Below are 14,237 nucleotides of genomic sequence, written 5' to 3'. Positions count from 1 at the left end.
TTCCATAAAATTCGGTCACAGTCATGTTCTGTATCTTACTCAGTCACCTAGCAACAACCATCCACATAAAAAGGCAGGGTTCCCACCCAGGGGAGTATACACCATACAAGAATTCCTCCACCAGACCCAATGAGTGTCCAGCTTGAAGAAAAAGCTACACATCTCAGCCTTCAACCCCACAAACCTATTTATTTGTTCTAGCTTGGGGCAAAGGAAGTTTGCAAAAGCAGCAAGTAACCCATGAAACCCATGAAAAGTGAAGTAAAAATTATTTCATAATATCTGAGGGGTCTTACGCTACCCACAATTACAAGATAAAGCGTGAAGGGAGAATTCAGGAGTTAGCTTATTTCCCCTCCAGTAACACTTACCTTGCTGGCCCAGGCATCTTCATCCCAAGAAGTGAGTTGTAATACACGAATGATCTCATTAATTTCAGCACTCATCTTCTCTACAGTAAAATTGCGGTTTTTCAAAGCTTCTTCTATTCCTTGGTTTTTTGAATTTTTAGTTGTTACAAAAATCTTCATAGCTGTAAAAATAAACAAAGGATCAGAAACTAAGCTTGGAATTTAATCTTGCTGTATAACAACATTCACACAAGATGTTCCACACTTCGAGTACATGTTCTGGGTTTCTAAGGTCTTAAAAAGAATATACTAGGCTGGCTCAGTCGGTAGAGCATGTGACTCTGGATCTCGGGGTTGTAGGTTCGAGCTCCACATTGGGTGTAGAAATTACCTAAAAAAATAAAACCTTAACAACAACAAAAAAGAATATATTAAAAACAAAACAAACAAAAAAACACTGCAAGTGTGCCAATAAAGTTCTAATATCAGCAACTTTAAGGTACAAGACATCATTAAAACATGATCAGGGAGCTAATTTAACATGTGTATCCTGAGGAGCTACAATCACAAAATATCCAATATCTTTCTAAATCACTTATCATCCCAGCCCTGACACTGGCCCCATCTAACACACACCGAACAGGACAAGATGAGAACAGTAACTCTAACTGGAGTATCCTGCTGCACCCAATCCTAATGGAAGATCCCAAAGTGTCAAGTTTCTCTTCCAGAATTTCTCTCATCATGTAGCAGGAAATTTTTAACCCCCAAGAGTAAAGAAGAAAACAATAATAATTTGAAGCACAGGAGAAAGAGAATATCTTCTCAGGAAATAACTGAAATTGTTAAAACAAAGACTCATCAACACTTTATTGAGTTACCCAGATGAGAAAGAAATCTTACTCCCAAAACCCTTCTATCTCATGGAACAACTGGCCTCAAAAACATATTTCCCATGGGGATTTTAAGACTCTACTTACAAATGTTTTTGTTTTCTAGTTCATATAAGGGCTTTCTGAGCTCTTACCCTCACCTCTCCTTTTCTAGCTACTATCTGAAATGACAAAGCAGGGAGGTAGGAGCTGGGGGTGACAGTGACATGCCTCGTAAGATTCTGAAAATAGAGCTGCCCTCTGATAGTTAAACTAATTAACCCTTAACTTGATTAAGATAACTTATGTAAACCATGAGGTGTCTGGTACATACTAGAGACCCAGTGAGTACAGATCCCTTTTGCTAGCTGAGACAGCAGCCACCAGGCTCTACCCAGTGGGGAAGGGGTCCCATGTGGTATAGACCACCAACTCTGTAATGTAGAGAACAGTTAAATTTCTTTTAGGAAAAACGGTGTTAGCGTAACACTGAAAAGGGCTTTGGGTTCACTTCTTTATCCTACAATGCTCTATAATATCCATGCCAGCTCCTAATTTCTTTTCATAACACAAATAAAAGTGTAAAAATTCCTATGCCCAAGGGCCGCCTGGGTGGCTCGGTCAGTTGAGCATCTGCCTTCAGCTCAGGTCATGATCCCAGGGTCCTGGGATCAAGCCCCGCATCAGGCTCCCTGCTCAGTGAGGGGCCTGCTTCACCCTCTCCCACTCCCCCTGCTTACGCTCTCTCTGTCAAATAAATAAATAAAAGCTTTAAAAAAAAATTTTCTATGTCCAAGACTAAAGTTTCTAGATATCCCACCTCCCAGCAAAGGGGCCTACTAGAACTTCAGAACAGAGTGAGGCAACAAGAAGGGCAGCTTCAAACAAAGAACAGGAGCAGGAGAGCATTTCGGAAGATGAATACTGGTTCTTAGCCAATCAGCTGCAGCCATCAGGTAGCACCCAATCTATCAGGCCTCGTTTTTACCCAGCCTGAAGGACATGCAACTAAGCAGTAAAAGAAAATTAACATCAGAGTTTAGAATACGTTGACTTTTTTTCTTTTTTCTTTTTTTTTTTTTTTTTCTGTAAGACCAGGTACAGGCAGAAAATACCTGAAATGAGAACTGGCAGCAATTCTTTCACGGTGTTCATAGAGTTCACCAACATCACTCGGTGCTCCTGGTGAGTCAGTTCCTGCTGCCTTTCATCAATCATCTTGGCCATCTTTGTCATTCCTGGGGCACAAGGAATAAATTGTGCAGGGTTAAGAGTGAAACGTTCCAGACTCTGGCATTCTGAGCCTAAATCCATTATGAACGACTATGAAAATCCAAACTGATTGCCCAGAGAACTATCACTGAACTGTAGCATTTATGATATAGAATCTTCTGGACAGGTCGAACTTAATGCAACTTCATTCATTTCAATTGAAAGTAATTTATTAAATGTAAATCCTAAATATGACATCATTTTCACACGTTTGACATAAATACATTCACAAATACAAAAACATACTGAAAAAAACAAATATATATTTGTAAAAAATAATAAAAATATTTTTCCTGGTTATTACCACGCATACCGGGTTCATGTCACGTATCTGGCCACTGCGCCTACGTAAGCATCTCATGTGAGCCTAATACTGAGAAGCCAGTGGCTGAAGAAAATCTTAAGAATTACAACAATGTGTGTTGTTTTCATCTTTATATTTTTCTGTTCTTTCCAATTGTCCAAAATAAGCATGTACTATTTTTATAATTAGAAACAAACAAAAATATTATAAAAATAATTATAGTTAGGACAGCAATCAAAAGCATCTGGTGTTTTGGAATCGGCCTGCTAGCCCTTTTTGTTTACTTTGGTTATTATTCAAAGGTGCTATGTGATTCTCTAAAGCTTTAATTTTCAAACTGCTCATAGGATTTCTTAAGGTTTCACAGATCATCAAGGGGTACCAAAGGGAGATAGAAAAGGAGGGGTTGTCCCTGCTCCATTCAGAGTAGCTCCACTTTTGTCTTTTATATGTTGAGATTCTGCCTAAGATTTTATTTGAAGAAATAAACTTCTTTTCCCAATGCTATGGGAAAGTTTAAAGAACACTGCTCTAAAGGCATTTCCTGCTGATCTTCAATGATGGCTCAGAGAAATTCTTAAATGCCATATGTTTACAGAATGACTGTATCGGAACCTCATGAAAACACTGTTAAGAATCATTTTACCTAATACAAAAGACTTTCATGAGGTGGTATGCGATCTTTAATACTGACAAGTTAAGCATCTGATGTTTGGTCTCAATCATACTTTAAGAACCCTCCAGTTCATGTTACATGGCTCTAACAGAAAAAGCTGGTACCTGTTCATGTATTTTGAATATTCAATTCTCGGGTGACTAAACAATCATTTCAAAATGAGATTTAGTCACAGTAGTTCTTCTCTCCTTCTAGGTCTGATGATATTATGCAGCCTCGGGCTAGGGCATGAATCCATAATAGTAGGCGGGCTAATTAACGCGCCAAGAGGTCATTAAAGAGATACAGGCTAGCTGGCAGACAGCGAAGGAATGCTGGATAATGTGGAATGGAGAGGTCAGAATCCAGGGTGGCCTTAAGCATTACACTAATAGAAAAGTATTTCCTACATTCTCCAGCAACATTTGCAATGCCTCGTTTAATTCATTAGGCAGGGCCAGGATTTGTAGAAAGCAAATTCAGCTTTCAGAGACAATGATATCTCCTCAGTAGAAACACAGTGTCAGCTCCATCAACAGAGGAGATACACCTCCAAGCCCAATGCATCATTACTTATCTTCTGCAAAAAGCAGGGGGGAGTCCTCCTTCCACCTCGATCAGACATGGACAATCCATAAAAACATTTTATTATAAAAACTGTACATGACTAACCTGGTCCAAGATTCTTTGTGTAGGTGACCAAATCTTCCATAGTTTCCACCACCTCTGCCACTGTAAGATATTCCAAAATTCCTTTGCAAACTCTAATAATTTTACGAACCTGAAAATGCATTTCAGTTTTTAGTCGAGTGAGTGAACAATAAGTGGAAAACATGCTAATTCAGCTGGGTAGCTATTCAACATTTTCTCATCCTAAATCATCACCAATCCTCCATTATTACCTTCAAGACTATCTTTAAGACTTTTGTCTGGAAGAGGTCTGCATGGGCCTCAGATTGCCTACCTCAGCCTCATCGAAGGTGAGGAGCAGGTCTGATGTGCCAGAGAGGATGCCCCTTGACCCATCGATTAGATAATCTCGAGCAGGCACTGAGTAAGGGTCTGACTGAAGCATCTGGGCTGCCTGGACAAGCTTGGTGCAAGCATTCTCAACCCTGTGGGGAGGAACATGGAGTTAACTCCCTGGCAGAACCAAGCAGAAGAATAGGACATGCAAATGTAAAGAATGTAAAGGGACATATTCACATTTTTTTTCAGACATGGAAAACAGCCAAGACCAAGTTACAATAGGACTTAAGTTTTTAGCTCTTAAAATCTACAATTAAGGGCTACACATCCATTCATCCATCCATCCATCCATTCATTCATTCATTCACCTCATTCACTGCACTAAGCCCTCGTTCTTTGTTATTTCCTGGCAACAAAAAATGATGACAAAATGTTTTAGACCTTTCACTTTAGGTTGCTATACATCTCGGCAACTCCTTTGTTTTCTTCTTTCTCACCCTATACACACTGCCATTAAAAGACACTACACAAAGAACGGAAATCCTTGACAACAGTTTCAGATTTATTATCTGGAACTAAAATGCCAAAGCACTGTGTTAAGTGAAATTTAATAATCAGATAACAGAAAGGATTAGGAGGAAACAAAAAGTATGAAGTAATGCATAAATTTCCCATTCATCTAGCTAAATGGATTTGACAAATCCACTGGACTGTTTGAAAACAAACCTATAAAACTATATTGTTAATTAAAATGTCACTAGTGGGGCGCCTGGGTGGCTCAGTTGACTGCCTTCAGCTCAGGTAATGATTCTGGAGTCCCAGGATCAAGTCCCGCATCGGGCTCCCTGCTCAGCAGGGAGTCTGCTTTTCCCTCTGACCCTCGCCCCCTCATGTGCTCTCTCTCTCTCTCTCATTCTCTCTCAAATAAATAAATAAAATAAAATAAAAATAAAAAATAAAATGTCACTAGCATTAATAACTGAACCAGTTATTGATAGTTTAATGTTAATACAGTTTAATAATACAGACAACCTGATCATATGTAACAATGAATGAATGAATGAATGAATGAATGAATGAATCAGTAAAGAGCAAGACCTCATTGCTGTGGCTTTGGATCACTCTTAAAAGACTGGTTGTTTACTGTTCCTTTTTAAATTTTAAATTAAATTTTTAATTTAATTTTAACTTATAGAGATATGTATATTCATATATATTACAGTCAGTGAAAAATCACCTTCTTTCCACTATCTCCTAGGCGTTCATATTCCATCTACTTGCAACTAATGTTATGAGACTCCTCTGTATTCTTTAAAATAAGACACTTCGGGCGCCTGGGTGGCTCAGTTGGTTAAGCAACTGCCTTCGGCTCAGGTCATGATTCTGGAGTCCCGGGATCGAGTCCCGTGTCGGGCTCCCTGCTCAGCAGGGGGTCTGCTTCTCCCTCTGACCCTTCCCTCTCATGCTCTCTGTCTCCCATTCTCTCTCTCAGATAAATAAATAAAATCTTTAAAAAAAAAAAATAATAAAATAAAATAAAATAAAATAAGACACTTCATGCATAAGAAACAAAAACAGGCTTCCACCTTTTTTATACAAATAGGATCATACCAGGCATACTCTCTGCATTCTGCTTTTTCCACTTAATTTAACTTAGAGATATTCTAATAAAAGTACATAAAGAGCCTCCTCATTCTTTAATACAGCTACATAACTAGTCCATAATTTATTAGCCTGCTACAAAAAAATCACCTTGAAAAATATCATTGTATAACGTATATATCTGTAGGATACAGGCCAGAGAGGAATTGCTGAATCAAAGGTGTAGACATTTACAATTTTGACAAATGTTGCTATATTACCATCCACAGAGGTTATTAACATTCCCCCCACAATGGATGACAGCAGTACCTGTTTCCTCAGTCTAAACAAGTTGGTATATAATCAAACTTAAGTTTATCTTCACCAATATGAGAGACCAAAACTGGATCTCAATACAGTTTTTTAATTAAGGTGAAATTCACATAACACACAATTAGTTGCTCTAAAGGGTACATACAATTCAATGGCATTTAGGTATTCACAATGATGAGCAACTACCACCTCTCTTGGGTCAAAACTTTTATCACTTCAGAAATGCACCCTGAAACATAGCATGTAATCACTCCCGATCTCCCCCTTTCAAAACCCCATCCCCTCGTGACCACTAATTTGCTTTCTGTCTCTATGAACTTACCAATTCTGGATATATCATATAAAAAGAATCACGTGACTATGTGACTTTTTGTGTCTGGCTTCTTTCACTTAGCATAAATGTTTTCAAGGTTCATCCAGGTTATAGCATGTGTCAGTAGTTTGTTCTTTTTCATACCTGAATAATATTTTATTGTATGTATATATGCAAAAATTTGAAAATTTGCTTATCCATCCATGTATTGATGGACATCTGGGTTGCTTCCACCTTTTGGCAATTATGAATAATGCTGCTACTAACATTCATACATAATTTCCATGTGGATTCAGGTTTTCATTCCTCTTGAATATATACCTACAAGTGGAAGTCTATGTTAATTTTTTGAGGAAATGCCAAACTGTTTTCCACAGCAATTGCACCACTTTACATTCCCACCGGCTTTATAGAAGGGTTCCTATTTCTTCACATCTTTGCCAACACTTGTTATTTTTTGGTTCTTAAGGTTTTGGGGGGTTAAAGCCATCCTACCAGGTGTGAAGTGGTATCTCATTGTGGTTCTGATGTGATTTCTTTACTGACCAAAGATGTTGTTGGACATCTTTTCATGTGCCTGTGGCCTATCTGTATATCTTCTTTGGAGAAATGTTTATTGAAGTCCTTTGTTCATTTTTTAATTGGGATGTTTGTCTTCTTGTTGAGTTGTCAGAATTATTTATATACTCTGGGTATTAAATCTTTATCAGATACATAATTTGCAAATATTTTTTCCCTATTTTGCAGGTGCTTTTTACTCAGCATAGTTTTAATTTGCATTTATTTGATTATTAATGAAGTTAAGAATATTTTTATATTTTTTAAATTGCAAAATAAAATTATACACTGTATGACCATTATGCTCAAGCAAATATCACATATACAACAATCATACTTCAGAAATGAAACATTACCAAATACTTTAGAAGCCCCACCCTAACCAAATATTCCTTATTTCCCAGAACTAATCATTATCCTGAATTTTATTAATTATTCTCCTGATTTTTTGTATACTTTCAGCACCTATCTATACATACCTAAACAAGTATCATTTAGTTTTGTCTATACATATTAAAATCTTAAATAAGTGTAATTGTACTGTTATATATGCTTCTGTGACTGTTCTTTTGTTCAATATTATGATTTTGAGACCCATCATGTTGAGGACTATAGCTAATGTGTCATATTCCACTGTATGGATATACCATAATTTACCCATTCGACTTCTGATTGACATTAGAGGTATTCTAGGTTATTATATTTTTTACTAGTGTTTATATCAATACTACTACTATGAACATTCTTATACTGGCTTCTGGTGCACACGAACAGTATATCTAGTAGTGGAAAAACTGGGCTGCAGAAAATGCTATATTCAACTCTACCAAGGAAAGCCAAAGAGTTTTCCAAAGTGATTACACCAATTTAATACGCGGACCAGCAGCATTCACAATCGCTCCACAACCTTACCTTGGCATTGTGAATTTTTAATATGTCAATGTGGTCATTGTGAAATGCTAAATTATTGTGAATTTAATTTGCATGTCCCTCTTACTAATGAAACTGTTGTGGGTGGAGTGGGTTTGTTTTGTTTTGTTTTGTTTTTTAATGTTTATGGGCCTCAAGAGTTTTGACAGGTAGCATTTTTGTTATTATCCAGCTCTAAATAATTTTCATTATGACACCTCTGACAATGAATTGTTGGATATACTTAAAAAAAAAACATAAGGGGCTTTTCTAGTTATCTTTTTGCTATTGATTTATCATTAACTGCATCACGCCAGAGAATGTGGCCTGTAAGATAACAAGGCTTTGAATTTTGAAATGTGTTGAGGCTAGCTTGATGGCTTAACACATGATCAATTTTTATAAATTTTCTATGTGTGCCTGAAAAGAATGAGTATGCTCCAATTTTTACGTGAAATATTTTACATATTCCATTAGCTCAAGCTTGTTAATTAAAACTGTTCAAATCTTCTATATCCTTGCTGATATTTATTGTCTTTTATCTATCAATTACTGAGCGATGAAATCTCCTACCATAACAACAGATTAGATTATATCTCCTTGTAGTTCTATTTGTGTTTTTTATATATATATATTATATATATATATATATAGAAGCTAACTTTTTAGGTACATATGAGTTTACAATTATTATATAACCTGAACCTATTTATCATTATGTAACACCTCTCTATATCTCCAATAATGTTTGTTGCCTTAATGTCTAATTTGTCTGACATTAATATTGCAAATCAGTTTTCTTTGGCTATTTTCAATTTCTCTGTCACATTGTGTTTTAGATATATCTTTTTAAATAACATATAGCTACATATTTTTAATCCAGTTCAGGAACTTTTAACTTAATGATTTAGCCCATTTAAATGTATTAATATTACTGGTATATTTAGAATTATTTTTTTTTTCCCCAAGATTTTGTTTATTTATTTGAGAGAGAGAGCAGGGGAGGAGAGGGAGAAGCAGACTCCCTGCTGAGCAGGGAGCCCAACTTGGGGGCTCGATCCCAGCACTCTGGGATCATGACCTGAGCACAAGACAGACGCCCAACCGACTGAGCCACCCAGCCAACCCATCTTTTTTTTTAGAATTTTTTTTTTAGAGAGAGAGAAAGAGAGGGAAGGGCAGAGGGACAGGGAAAGAGACAATCCTAAGCAGGCTCCACACCCAGCACAGAGCCCGACTCGGCACTCAATCCCACCACCCTGAGATCATGATCTGAGCGGAAATCAAGAGTCAGAAACTTAACCAACTGAGCCACCCAGGTGCCCCTAGAATTATTTTCATACCTTATTATTTATTTTCCATATGGCCTGTAACTTTAACATATTTTTCCCTATCTTTTTTTGGGGGGGGGGCAGGGAGAAGATTGCTAGTTTTTTCTACCTTTTTCTTATTCCCTTTACAATTTTAAAGGTTATACACTCTGTGCTTCTTGTGGTTACCTTAAATACTTCAGCATGCATACTTGGCGTGTTAAAAATCCAAAATAAAAGCTGTCCTCCTAACACAGTTGGCAGTTCATCAGTCTCATAAAAATCTAAAATGAGTCAATATTTTTACCTTCTTCCCAAACAAAAAATGATCTTAGGATACTTAATTTCCAATCATCCCTTTCCTGAATTCCCAATCATCCCTTTCCTGACCTTTATGCTACTGTTTTCAAGCTTTGTTTTGTTTACATTGTTTTCATGTATAAAATGTTATATCTTTCATTTTAAACCTTTAAATCTTGTTAGATTTTACATTGTTATACTATATAAGTCAAAGTTTGTTTATATTTACCAACAAAGTGTCCCATATTTTGGATAATCATTCCCTCGTATATCTCAGGCCTTACATCTAGAATCATCTGATTCTGTCTGAATTACATTCTTCAGAATTTCCTCTACTAAGAGAATGCTGGTGACAAAATGTAACTATTTTTGTTTGTTTGAAAATGTCTATTTTGTCTTCTACTTCAAAGACTATTTCAGTAGTACAGATTTCTAGGTTGACAGCTATTTTATTGCACATTGAAGGTATTATTTCACTATGATGTAACAAAAGAAGCAGAAAAAGATACAACGACAGAAGCAGAGGTAAGAGTGATGCAGGGCTACAAGCCAAGGAATTTGAGCAGCTTCTAGAAGCTGGAAAAGGCAAAAAAACAGATTCTCTAGAATCTCCAGAAGAAACACAATTAACCCATTTTGGACTTCTGAACTCCAGAACTGGAAGACAAAACATTTGTGTTGTGTTTGTTACAGCAACAATATGACACTGGCCTCCAATTGAAATCTGCCAGGAATTAAATAGGCATGAAAACACCACCCACAATGAAAAGAAAAAACAATAATTCAAAAACAACCCAGAAATGACACAGATGATAGAATTAATAGACAAGAATGTTAAAACCATTATTACTACTGTATTCTATATGTTCAAAAGCTAAAGGAAAGTTTGAGTATATTAATGGATAAATGAAAGATATAAAAACAAGCCTCAAACAGAACAACTGGAAATGTGTCTCAGATACAAAAATACACTCAATAAATTACTAGCAGATAAGATATGGCATAGAAAAAAGATCAGTGAAATTCAAGTCATAGCAATTAAAATTATCCAAAATGAAACAAGGGAGAAGAAAAGACTTAAAAAAAATGAACAGGGGCGCCTGGGTGGCTCAGTTGGTTAAGCGACTGCCTTCGGCTCAGGTCATGATCCTGGAGTCCCAGGATCGAGTCCCACATCGGGCTCCCTGCTCGGCAGGGAGTCTGCTTCTCCCTCTGACCCTCCCCCCTCTCATGTGCTCTCTCTCTCTCTCATTCTCTCTGTCTCAAATAAATAAATAAAATCTTAAAAAAAAAAAAAAAAAAGAACAGATCATCACTGAGCTGTGGTACAACTCTAAGCAGCCTGATATATTTGCAATTTGAGTCCCCAAAAGAGAGGACGGAGGGAGACAGAAAACAGTATTTGAAGAAATGATGGCCAAAATTTTTCTATATTTAATGAACACTATAAAGCCCCAGGTCCAAAAAGCTCAATAAACCCCAAGCACAAAAAACATCAAGAGAACTACAACAAGGAACATCATAAATTGCCTAAAGGAACATAAATAAAATTGCTTAAAAACCAAGATTAAAGAGAAAATATTAAAAGTAGCAGGAGAAAAATGACACTTTAAATACAGAGGAACAAAGAATAACAGACTTCTCATTAGAAACAATGCAAGCCATAAGACAGTGAAGCACTGAAAGAAAAAAACAAACCTGTCAACCTCAAAAATCTATACCCCAAAAAATATGCATTTCAAAAATTAAGGTGAAATACTTTTTCAGATATGTAAGAGCTGAAAGAATTCAGCAGCAGCAAACCTGAACTATAGGATAAGTTAAAGGAAATCTTCAGGAAGAAGAAAAATTATACCAGATGGAAACTTAGATTTAAAGGGGGGAAAAAAATGACAACTAACAAACAACAAAATGTTATAAATAACTAAATGTTAACTATGTGAGTAAATATAAAAACAATTCTTATTATTTAAATATGTTTAAAAGACAACTGACTAAAGCAAGAACTTTTTAAAAAATGGAGTTTCAAAAAAGTAAATTTGATTCAGCTGGCTAGATACACAATGAGGACTGGCTTTGCCAATGATTATGGCAGATGTTTTCCATAAATCAAATGAACCAAAATTACATGGAAATATATTTAAGACAGGTATATAATACGTAATATGGCAGAAAATACATGCTGTGCAACTAGTTAAACTTATGATTTAAAAATGTTTCTGGAATTTAAGAAACAAAACAAATGAGCAAGGGGGAAAAAAGAGAGAAACAAGCCAAGAAACAGACTCTTAACTGTTGAGAACACACTGATGGTTACCAGAGGGGAGGTGGGGGAGGAGGGTGAAATAGCTGATGGGGATTAAGGTGTGCACTTGTAATGAGCACTGGGTGTTGTATGGAAGTGTTGAATTACTATATTGTACACCTAAAACTAATATAACACTGTATGGGTTTTTTTTTTAAGATTTTATTTATTTATTTGAGAGAGAGAGCACGGAGGAGAGGGAGAGGGAGAAGCAGACTCCCCACTGAGCCGAGAGCATATGCAAGGCTCAATCCCAGGACCCTGAGATCATGACCTGAGCCAAAGGCAGATGCTTAACCGACTGAGCCACCCAAGGCATCCCCAAAACACTGTATGTTAACTACACTGGAATTAAAATAAAATAAATAAAAATTTGTAAATGAAAACTTTAAAATATTCAAAAGAAGTATTTCAAAAGATCTTTAGGGACGGCCAACCACTCTTTGAAGACCATTAGTTGAAAGAGCACTGACATCTTGCTTCAAGACTTTTTATATCCATTCCCGCTAATTCAAACACCTCTCTCTCTCTCCCCTCTTTTGCTTTACTAACCACTACTTATTCTCTTAGATTCTGCCTTTAAATGACTCTTCCTTCAGGAAACCATCCCAAATCTACAAGTACTTCTCCTATGTGCTCCCATGAGACTTATCACACCCTCTCAGTTTAGTTTTCTCTATTTTCCACAAGACTCTAAGGTCAGCAAGGCCAAGAACTTTGTCTATCTTGTTCATTAATGTAGTCGCAAAGCAGAATGCCTGACACATAACAAATGTCTGATAAATAATTGCTGAATGAACAAATAAATGAATTTTCACCCAGTACAGGCCCATAGAAATCATTAACTTTAAAAAGCCACAAAACTTGATTTTATTTCCAGGTAACATGAATGCTGCTGAAATTAAAGCAAACAAACCTAAGAATCACAGAATGCAATGGTTGTGCTACACCTACTTGCAAGGATCCAATTACTGCATAAGTGTTTCAAATGTGGGAAAAAAATAAAAAACCATCATGGAGAAAAGAAACAGAAAAAAAAATGATGAAATCGAAAAGCTCTGCAGGAATCAATTTGATTCTCCACTAATGGTTCCCTTGTGTGGTAAAATGATAGGGCTAAAACAGATACTGTACCATTTTCTCTACAATAAGACATCTATCTGATCTGTACATTAAAATTTAATGGCATTCATAAAAGCCAAACAAATCCCACCATGACTAACCAGTGGTTAGAAACAGATAGGAGTCTGTCTTGTCTGCGGAAAATGAGATTTTATTAAAACATTCAAGCTGCCTTACTTCTTAAAGTGATCTTCTACTTTTTAACACAAATCTAAATTTTTTAAAAAGCATTTTGGAGAATGACAGTAGGGAAAAAGGTCTGTTTCCTAAATAATTACATATCTTGACTATATCCTAATAATACTGATTTAGACACTTTAAATCAATCAACTATTACAAATTGAAAGCTTCTCTCTGCCTTTGAGTCTTCAACTTAAGTTAACAGAAAATTCTTATGCTTTAGATCAGTGGACCAATGACAGCCTCACAGGACCCAAAATATGTTCACTCATAACCCACGAATCTATTCTTTCCAGGATTACACATGATATAACTTGATACAATTTAAGATATATGAAGACCCCAGGGGCACCTGGGTGGCTCAGTCAGTTAAGCGTCTGCCTTCGGCTCAGGTCATGATCCCAGGGTCCTGGGATCAAGCCCCACATCGGGCTCCCTGCTTGGTAGGGAGTCTGCTTCTCCCTCTCCCTCTGCCCCTCCCCTCGCTTGTGCTCTCTCTCTCTCTCTTGCTCTGCTCTCTCTCAAATAAGTAAATAAAATCTTAAAAATAGAGATTGATTGTCGTAAGTCATTTTTAAAGGTTCTAGACCGCATCCAATCTTAAATTCCTTTAGTTTAATTCTTTCATATATTTGTTCCTCTAACTATTGAGGACCTGCTACATGATATATGAATCCTAGGAATACAAAGTGTTTTTAAGTCCCTACCTTTAGAGAGGTACCACCTCCGGAGGAGAAGACATACGTGTAAACAAAAATACATTAGTATTTAGAAGTACATCCAGCACATGCCAAGGGGACATAAGAATGGGAATAGTCATTTTTACCTGAGAGATTAAGAAAGTGGTGATGGGGAAGGTGGAGACAACGTTGCTCCTGTCTCAGAAGCTCAGCACTACTTATAA

The 14,237-nt window shown here is 36.6% G+C and overlaps 1 protein-coding gene across 3 annotated transcripts in view; it reads right to left on the bottom strand.

Annotated features, from left to right (window-relative positions):
- The window catches only part of VCL (vinculin), a 111,951-nt gene that overhangs the window by 43,977 nt on the left and 53,737 nt on the right, over positions 1–14,237 (bottom strand). For all 3 annotated transcript variants that reach the window (XM_032423528.1, XM_032423530.1, XM_032423529.1), the window contains exons 3-6: positions 4,418–4,568; positions 4,126–4,234; positions 2,338–2,460; positions 372–532 (exon numbers count right to left, since the gene is read on the bottom strand). In XM_032423528.1, the coding sequence (XP_032279419.1) occupies positions 372–532; positions 2,338–2,460; positions 4,126–4,234; positions 4,418–4,568 (544 nt within the window). The remainder of the gene's footprint in view (positions 1–371; positions 533–2,337; positions 2,461–4,125; positions 4,235–4,417; positions 4,569–14,237) is intronic.

Source organism: Phoca vitulina, unplaced genomic scaffold (assembly GCF_004348235.1).
Source record: "Phoca vitulina isolate PV1807 unplaced genomic scaffold, GSC_HSeal_1.0 scaffold29, whole genome shotgun sequence".
Lineage (NCBI taxonomy): Eukaryota > Metazoa > Chordata > Mammalia > Carnivora > Phocidae > Phoca > Phoca vitulina.
Note: the sequence above shows the minus strand (reverse complement) of the source record. Positions and strands in the feature narration are given on the sequence as shown.